Here is a 10430-nt window from a genome sequence, read left to right on the forward strand (position 1 = left end):
GTCTTATTCAATCACGTGTTCAAGTTTTGTGCAAATTGGTTTATCCAACAGCTGCAAACCCAACAGTCAGAGTTCTGTCACGTGTCATCCTTTCTGCCCAGAAGCTTGTAACTGTTCTGGGGAAAGCTACATTTGTGTGAGAGATCGTTGCCCAGCGTATACAGAAAAACTCGTATTACAAAACGTTCGTTGTGGGACTCTGGAATTAGATGATATCTACGAAAGATACTTCTTACAAAGCAGGCACATATTCAAGATTGAAATATGCAATTCTTTCATTACAAAGCTTACAATTGAACTGACTACCCGTATATCTCTTCACAGAATCATTATTATGCATAGTACCATTGTCAAAATATATGTAGCTTCTGGAGATAACGTAATTTATGAACCATTCCATTCTCTTCACGTGTTGAACTCATCGGTATCAGAACTTACATTTCAGTACTCTTATATGTTTTCATCTATGAATTCTACATATCATATTCGAAATGTTACATTTGATAATAAACCACAAATCTATGATATCTCTGGTAATGCATTTGGAGACTTCAAAAAATCTTCTTTTACCCTGGGAGATATCTTGAATGCAAGCTTCAACGCGTTCACAAAAATGCCTTCGATTAGTTATTGTAGAATCTTGGACTTCAGCTTCAACAGGCTTACAAGCTACGCACATTCTGCGACTCATACACATGTTATATTCCTAAACAACAACCAAATCAAGTCTGTCAGAAGAGCAAATTACGTCCCAACAGTCGAAACCAGCTTGAGAATCCTTGATATCTCGTACAATAACGTTACGGTTGTTAATGCTGGAGACCTTCTCGCCGCTAATTTGATATTTCTGAATTTGTCAAACAACATTATTCACTCAATACACTTTGAAGCATTCGTTGGTACACCACAACTCACCTATCTTGACTTGTCACATAACAACATCTCAGAAATCGCTTCTGGAACCTTCATTCCACTTCAGAATTTGGAAGAGCTATATTTGCAAGAAAACTCCTTTCAGGTCACTGTTGGAATGTTTGAAGGTCTTGTTAGTCTACGATTGATGGTGGTTAGTCTTTATACGATATGCTGCGCGAAACCCAACAGCAGATATGATATTCAATGTATAGCTCCGGTGAACGAGATTTCCTCTTGTGAGAACCTGATAGCTGTACCGGTTCTCAATGTTTTAATATGGTACATTGCCTTAATAGCGGCTTTTGGAAACATCGCTGTTCTAATATTTAACGTTGAAAAATCTAAAGGCAAAAAAGCTGGTGCTTATTACATCCTAGCAATGAATCTGGGCTGTGCTGACTTTTTGATGGGTGTTTATCTCTTTATAATCGCTTTTATAAATCTACGTTATACGGGAGACTACGGGATGAACGACTACGTTTGGAGACATAGCTATATTTGTACCCTAGCCGGAATCATGGCCACTCTTTCGAGCGAGGTATCTGCTTTTGTTGTTTTGTTCATCACCCTCGATAGACTTATTATTGTCAAGTATCCATTTTCAGATGCTAAACTTACAAAGAAGAAAGCGCATTTGCTTATGCCAACTGTATGGATGCTCTCCGCTTTCTTATCCATATTCCCTTTAATTCCGAACACTGGTCTTGAGAACTTCTACGCACAGTCTGGAATATGTGTCTCGCTTCCATTGTCTGTTATAAGAAGGTCTGGATGGGAATACTCAATGATTGTGTTCGTGGGTATCAATTTTCTTCTTTTCCTTGGCATTCTTGTTGGACAGATTTCGATATTCGTAGAAGTGATTTATGTTGGGAGAAATGTCAGATCGACCAAGACAAGGCAGAGGGAAGCTTCCCTGGCTATGACGCTGTTTGCCATCGTACTGACTGACGTCTTCTGTTGGATAGCGATAGGGACGATAGGTAAAATTTAATAACCAATTTCTTATATAACATGATAAGGTCAAACGACACCTTCCTCAGATAGATATATATATTTCATAAGAATTTGTCAATGAAGTAAGGTTCTTTAACTTAACAAGTTTCCTAAACAATTCTAGCCTCTATGCAAGGTTTACCCACAAAAAAATCCTTTTTCTAATCCATAATAGTCTTTTCTTTAAAGCAAAATCATCCTATATTTCTTATTTACAGGAATGCTAACCTTTTGGGGAATTGAGGTTTCACCTGAAGTGTATGGCTGGATGGTTGTAGTAGTTTTGCCTATAAATTCCGCCATTAATCCAATCCTCTACACCCTGACTTCTATTATCAGGAATAAGGTCAGATGCTCAAGCTGTATTTATATGAATATTTATTTAAATCTGTTGTAGCTCTTTTTCATATATTAAATGTCTTTACATTCCAAAGTAAACGTTCATCAACACTTATCACAAAGTTTCTTAGTATATAGTATATTCAAATGTATTTAATTTAAAGGCCTGATATAAATGTGGTTCTGCAATTCGTCATCATAATGTCCTTCCATGTTTACAGGTCGCATTTATTAACCAGTTTACGTTCGTAATGATATAGTGTTTCCCATTGAGGTGAATTAGGCAAGGGCTATTCCCCATGCCTGCCATATTAAAGGTCAACATTCCCAGATCCCTTCATTATTCAACCAAGTTTAAAATGTTATACTGGTTACTAAAGATAACACTGTTTTTCTCATGAATATACATTTAATAAAGTCTCTATCAATTCATAATTTCAAGATGGTAAATACCCCCCCCCCCTTATATTTCTTGCAACTATAATTAGATTTCGTTGTTCAAAGAGGTAAATTTACTACTATGCCCTACAAGATGGCGGCTAGGGGGTATAACTCCTATTCAAAATAAGTCATAGGAAAATGGTCTATTGATTTAAAGGGATAGGGCTAACGCTTTAATGTTTCGCATATTTATTATCGTTTTACAAACAGCGTGACAGTTTTCTTTATAAGGCGTGCTAAACTTTTGTATGCTGATTATCATTTTACTCATCGATTGGATGTTTGATTTCAAAGGAATCAAAAATACTTTGCATATGAAAGATAGAACCTAACAATACCACTGACAATACTGGCCAATTGTATTGAATCACATATTTACTACCATGCGGTAAACAACAGATCCACGTGGACGGACAAAGCAAGTTTTACAACCTGTAATGATGATATTGATCGCTGCATAGTACAACAGTTGCAGAGAAGCCTTACTAATTCCATTCTCTGAATTTTCTTATACGTATACAAAAACATCTGGTCAAATCATAACAAATATAATACATGCTTTTTTGAGGACAGAGAACGGGCTTTGGCTGACCACGTGTTGCTGGTGAGTACAAATGCCGCACTGGTGAAGAATCATTCAATGTGATTGGCCAGTATTCTCGGGATATTGTTGTATTCTGAGTTTCATATGCAAATAAGTATTGATTCCATTGAAATAAAGCATCCAATCGATGAGTAAATTAAAAATCAGCACACAAAATTTAAGCACGCCCCATCAAGCAAACTGTCACGCTGTTAGTAAAATGATAATAATCTATGTGACAGTACCTTTCATTGGATATCAAGAATGACCTTGACCTTGAAGTTTGACCTACTTTTAATAAAAAGTCTTTGGGTAATATATTTAATTTACATTTCAGAAAAGTTGAATCTTCGCAATGTTGCCACTAGGGGTCCTCAGGGTTTCAGAAACACATTTTGTTCCTAATATTGAGAAGATATGTGGCTTTTATATTTGACATGTGCATTACCTGTGACAAAATATTTCCAAGCATGCTATGATATGTGACCTATTGACCTTCAGGATTGATTATTAAATTTCTAACTTACATATGAAAGGGCGGTCATATTTGAGACAATATGTCATAAAAATGACATCTCAACTACAAAGACACCAAAAGCGAGGGGGGGGGGGGTGGGCACAATTCCTTGAATTTGCTACACTTCAGTTTCTCCGTAAGTAAGAGACTTCTTTATAGCAAACATAAAATAACGTTGATTCTCCTGTCTAAAACTTAACCTATGATTATAACTGAGAGTAATCACAGAACAACAGGCGCGCCATTCACTTACTGTCAGATCAGATTTAAAACATTGGTATTTTCATGTTACATATAAATATGCATGAAGAAGTACTAGATGATCATGAATAGATTTTTATGAGGTTGTATTGGGTCTTATCAATATATTTTCAGAGAAGGAGGAACGGGGAAAATAGTTCCGAGCTGAAAACACAACTTTCTTCGCTTAAGGTATTGTTATCTCTTACTGTATCTATAAAAAGCCAGATTTCTACTAACTCAGTAGTCTTTCAGATTATTTTTCTGTAAAACCTACATGTAGTTGACATGCGCTCTCCTTAAAATTTTATGGTCCCTGTACTTTCTTATTCATTTCATTTCTGTACTCCATTGGACATACCTTCTTTAATTAAATTTGTGCAGTGGTATATATTTTGTCCAAATATTTGACTTTCGTACACAAAATATATCTTTATCCGTTATATTTTTCTGACATTGTATAATCTGGAATTGTTATCAAGAATGTTGATGAAAATGTTGTGAAATATCTATAAAACAATATTCTATAAATAATGTTTAAAGTGGTCATTTTTTTTGTCTTTTAAACTTAGCTCACTCTGGATAACGCAAGGGACAGAGCTATCAGCACTATCTCTGAAAAATTGTCCGATAACCCAGACCTTCACGACTTTCCTACCCTGAGGATCAGGGATTTGAAAGAAAAGATTAGAACCGAGAACACGAAGGAGGCACAAAATGAAAAGTGTTCCGAGTAAGGGAGGCACAGAATGAAAAGTGTTCCGAGTAAAGGAACACAAAATGAAAAGTGTTCCGAGTAAAGGAGAGTGTAAACTTGTACACAATGATCATCTACTCAGCATATTCTGTAGTCCATTGTAAAATCTCAAATTCAACACTTAACACACAAAGGTACAACCGTTTTTATAGTACATTATACCGTTTCTGTTGTTTGTAATTATCAACTGTTTGTCTTTTTTGATATGAATTAAATTCTATAAATTGACTTGGGTTTTATATGAATTTGTTTCTCTAAAGTGCTGTTTTCTTGTTTTTTGACCATAATATACATTTATTGACCGAGTTCGCGGGCAACATGCGTTTTGTCGGACCCTCGAACCAAACTGTCTGCATGAGGCCGTTATGCCGAAGGCAGACAGTTTGGTTCGAGGATCGACAAGCGTTTTCTTGAATGTTGCAGAAAAACCTTCGAGGTCGGAAGATGTTTGAAAAGTCGAGGCGTTATCCGAGGCTTTTATATTTCAAACAACATTTCGAGAAGGAGAAGGTTATTCTGCATCATTCACGACAAGGATTTTATTTTTTATTCTACAAGTAGCTCTAAAATACGACTGGTCGTTTCGCTATAGAGAAACGAATTAGGCTACCATGTTGCGATAATGCTGTTCCATTTAGCACTAGAGTATGGATTTATTAATCTGTGCATAGAATGCAGACGATTTTTCGGTGCAATAAAATTTAACCTTTTAATAATTATATATGTGTTTGTAACATATATTGACTAATAATTGTGGGTATACAATAAGAAAGTCAATCTGCTATTTTACCGCTTTATAACGTTTATCACTAAAATCACGGCGTTTAAATGTGGCTTATGAAGGTCTGTTGAACAGCCCCATTTAGCTATAAAAACCTACATTCGTCAGCTACTTTCTACAATACTTTCACAGTCCTTAGACTGCGAATGGCGACTCTTTGATATGATCTAAATAATTATGCTCAACAAAAAAAAGTTAAGGGTTATGAAAACCTTCATTTAAAATTTCTGTATAGAAAAAGTATATTTCAATTAAAAAAAATTGCATAATTTCCCATGTAAAGTAATTACACATTTGATAAAAAAAAACTAATGGTAAATGTTCACTTGGACAGAAGAACAAGATTAACAAATATGGATACCCTCCTATTCAGAGTAATTTCCATATACAGTTATTGCATAATTTGTTTAAGGCCAGGCTTAAAAAAATCTTTGTTTGCAGTTGCCGACCAATAACTTTTAGACTGGGTAGGTAGGTAGGCATTCTTTTTTTTTTAATAAAAAAATCAGATTTTTGTTAGATAACAAATAATTGAGCTTTTCCATGTTTTCATAGACCTACTAAACATGAGTAAGCTCCACTCTTGATATAAACCATTGATTGATAAAAACAGAAGTCAAAAATTGAAAATAAAACAGTTTTAATATTCTGAAAATTGAAAAAAAGATAAAATTACAAAATGGCCTAAAAAAAGTTTGGGTCGGGGCATTTTCAGTGGGTCGGTAGGCAAACAAACTAATTTTTATTTTAGGCCTAATTCAAAACTGACAATTATCCAACAACTTTCAATACTTGGTATGGCCTATCCTTGCCTGAAATACAGCCGTGCATCGCATGGGGAAGCTTCGAATGAGTGAACGGATGGTCCTTTGCAATATCCGATCCCATTCCCTTAACAGAGCAATTTCAAGTTCATTGATATTCCAAGGAGCAGGATCCCGCTGCTAAATTTGTCTCTGAAGAAGATCCCAGACATGTTCAATAAGACTGAGGTCTGGTGACTTTGAAGGTCACTCCATTCTCTCGATAGTATCTGCCTAAAGGTACTGGTTCACCTGATGTTTGCTCAGTGGGGCCTGGCGTTGTCATCCATTAAAACTAATTCTGCTCCTAATGCCCAGGCTAATGTTCTCACAGTTGGCTGAAAGATCTCTTCTCTGTATCTGATACCGGTCAGTGCTCCATATTTGATGATGTACAACTGCGTGGACCCCAGAATCGAAATGCCTCCCCATACCATAACATAACAAAACACCAAAGCAATCATATTTAGCCACCCAACAAGCAATAAAACACTTATTCTTCTGTTCCCACACTCGTCACCTTCCATCATTAAAATCCATACAAAATTTGGATTCATCACATCAATTTATAATAAATTTCAGAAATGAAATTTCCTTAATTATCTACATTATATTTTACATAACCCTTAACTTTTTTGTTGAGTATATTTTATTCTTCAGTCAAACAATCACTTCAATTGTACAGCTTTATGCGTGTTTTTGATCTCAATGATGATTTTTTGATAACGTCCATTATATATAGCAGAATATCCGCGGCATTTCTTTGATCTTGGCATGAATCGTTGTGGAATTAAGGGTAATGCAAAAACTACAAAACAGATAAGGACAGATTGATTTATTCTAAATTGTATACATGAATACAGTGATCCAATATCAAAATGGATGACAAAGGTTTATCGCATGATTGTTTTGCGTAGTGTGGTACATATATCTCCCGCCTCACAGATTCTGTCCATTACACTGTTATCACTCCAATTAAGATGTCAATTACACTGTTATCACTCCAAGATGTCCGATTCAATGCAATCGATCCAAGATGTCCGTTACACTGCAATCACTTCAAGATGTCCGTTTCAATGCAATCACTCCAAGATGTCCGTTACACTGCAATCACTCTAGATTCTGTCTGTTACACTGTACTCACTCCAAATTTTGTCCATTACACTAAAATCACTCCAGATTCTATCTGTTACACTGCAATCACTCCAAATTCTGTCCGTTACACTTCAATCACTCCGAGATATCCATTACACCGCAATCACTCTATGATTTTCTTTGAAATGCAATCACTCTAGATTCTGTCTGTTACACTGCAATCACTACTCCAAGATGTCCATTACACTGCAATCATTCTTGATTCTGTCCGTTACATTAAAACCACTCCAAAATATCCGTTACGTTGCAATCACTTTGAGATGTCCATTACACTGCAATCACTCTATATTATGTCCATTACACAGCAAACACTCCAAGATGTCCATTACATTGCAATTATTTATAGACTGAATTGTAGACGGATGGATGTTTCCGTTATTTCAGGAATCACTGTCTAGTAAGAATAATATGCCAAGGCATTAACGAAAGATGAAAACATGGAATAATTTGGTTAACAGGCACCTGATACAACTTTTTTTATGAAGTCCTTGCATGTTTGTTCTGCTTCTGAGTAATATCGCTTGATTGGACTTGAGATTTGATATGAAACAGCACTTGATAACAGCAAGATTTCATAATGAGAACTGGGTTATCGTTTTTAAAGCAGGTCCATTCGATTGCCGGGAAATCATCAATGTTGATTTATCTGCCCGTAAGACTGTATTAGTCTTAAAAAAACATATAATTGAGGGGGATCCCCAGACAGCGCCCTCCACTCTAAATTATAATTAATATATTTCTTAATGTTAAATTCACTTTAAAGGAACTGGTATTAACTAAAACTTTTGGGAAACCATTTGTATTCGTCTTTTTTCAGACCAATGATGGGAAAAGTTCATGTGTAGTTTAATATATATTGTTATGCCATTGAAAATTACTTCCTATATACATCTATAGGAGAAAATTCTATCATTTCTAATGTTTTGCTGAGCGGGCATAAAAAAGTCGATGTTAGCTGAGTGAGATGTTGGACAGGTCAATGAGATGTGGGACAGCTTACGCCACAGTATGGACGGGGTTAACTATATCTTAATCTCCATTCGTTAGAATCTGCAATTTCGGCAAAATTATAACTGCACAAGGTTCTCCATGAGCTGTTTAACTGTGTTGCTCCCGACACAGTAAAATTTTCTCCGACACAGTAACGACTCAATATTTATGCGTGCAACACAATAAAAATTTTGCCGACAAAGTAAGATCTGTGATAATTAAAAAATACAAACATATAAATTTTCTAACTAGAACTTTAATCAAACGATTCTATCGTCTTTAAATTCTAAAATGTAGAGCACTTAATTATGTGTGTTCCCTGAACGTCTACTCCCTATATAAACAGTATAGTTATCACACTCATTTAATGGGCCCTCTGAGGGGTACAGGTAGAGTTTACCTGTGTTACCTGTGTTTTAAACTATGAATAAACTACCTGCATTTATAAGACTGTGTCAAAAACTTATATAAGGGAAATCTTAGCAATAAGTCCTATAAAATAAATTAAATGTTATTTAAATTTTTAAAATATTTTTTACTCAAATTTTCCTAGTATTTACTAGGTAATTTAGTCAATTTATATTAATCAATGTTTCAAAAATCTTAACAATAATTCCTATAAAATGAATTAAATGTTATTCAAATTTTTAAATATTTTTTACTTAAAAATTCAAAACTATTTATTTTTATTTTGTAGTAAAAAAAAAAAACTACCTTCATTTCAATCAGAAAAAAAAATTCTTTTGCTAATTAATCTTTAATTCTATTTATTTTTAAATCAAAATGTTAATATTTTAACATTGCATATATTAATATATTTAAATGCATATAGCATATTTAAAACGACAAAAAAATCTTCGTTTTCTTTTAGAAATATTCTAGACTAGACAATTTTTTTTTCAATCCATCCAATGAATTCAGTTAATTTTTCATGGTGCTTCACAATTTTTATGTTCGTTTTTACCTAAATCTTAGGCATTTACTCTGAATACATCTTATGTAATAACAATGTATCATTTTCGAAATCATTTTAAGTATTCATGATAAAACTTAATCTAAGATAATTAACTTTATGTATAGTTGTGAAAATGATTTATTCAATGATTCAATGACATTGGTTCGAGGAGCAGCTGTTCTGCCTCTAGTTCCCGTTGACTGCATTGAGGATGAATGGTTTACAGCCCTGGAAGACCGAGATGAAGCTGATCTTACAGAGCTGAAACAGAACTTTACAGACTATGTGACAGAGCAGTGGGTGAATGGAGACCAACTTTTGTGGGACCACTTCGGCACGGACGGACCAAGAACAAACAACAGTCTGGAAGGATTGCACAGCAAGATGAAGAGAATTTTTTAACATGCTCACCCCAACATATTCACAGTGATCAAGTTGTTCAAAGACATTCAGAATGCCGATGAAATCTTACAGATACAGAGACAAATCGGCGGTACCACCAGCCATGAAATATGCAACCATCGGGAGAAGACTTCAACTGCTGCGAGAATGCCTTCAAAACGGGACAATCGATCTCATGACTTACACAGACTCCTTATCAGAGCTGTTGCACCTGGGATAGTGTTCAAGAAGAAAAATCTGTTCTCATGAAATGAGAGATTAAACCCAATAAAAGTGAAAAAAATTTAGTGCTAACTAGAAAACTGACCAGTCAGCAAGGGCCTCGCTGAGGGGTAGAAATATGAGGGTGTAGCTCACTGTATGAGAGTTTTACTTGATTACATTTTCTTTAATATATGAAGATTATAAGTAACAACTGTATTTTTAAAATTTCAAGATAATTCCTGAATGTCCAAAAACCTGTAAAAAGTAACCTTGTATTAACATAAAACAGAAAAAAAACTCATGTCTTATTTAAATTGATTGAGGTGTGACGTCACTATGTAGACAGGACGGA

General features: G+C 34.9%; 1 protein-coding gene across 1 annotated transcript; it reads left to right on the forward strand.

Annotated features, from left to right (window-relative positions):
- The first annotated feature begins 330 nt into the window (after positions 1-330).
- LOC134260577 (G-protein coupled receptor GRL101-like) lies at positions 331-4881 on the forward strand. The gene is made up of 4 exons (XM_062743123.1): positions 331-1898; positions 2130-2257; positions 4167-4223; positions 4604-4881. Exons 1-4 carry the CDS (start codon positions 335-337, stop codon positions 4766-4768), a joined length of 1914 nt encoding a protein of 637 aa, XP_062599107.1. The 5' UTR covers positions 331-334; the 3' UTR covers positions 4769-4881.
- The last annotated feature ends 5549 nt before the right edge of the window (positions 4882-10430 follow it).

This window comes from Saccostrea cucullata, unplaced genomic scaffold (assembly GCF_032062105.1).
Source record: "Saccostrea cucullata isolate Sc308-1 unplaced genomic scaffold, CSIRO_AGI_Scuc_v1 ctg6350, whole genome shotgun sequence".
NCBI lineage: Eukaryota > Metazoa > Mollusca > Bivalvia > Ostreida > Ostreidae > Saccostrea > Saccostrea cuccullata.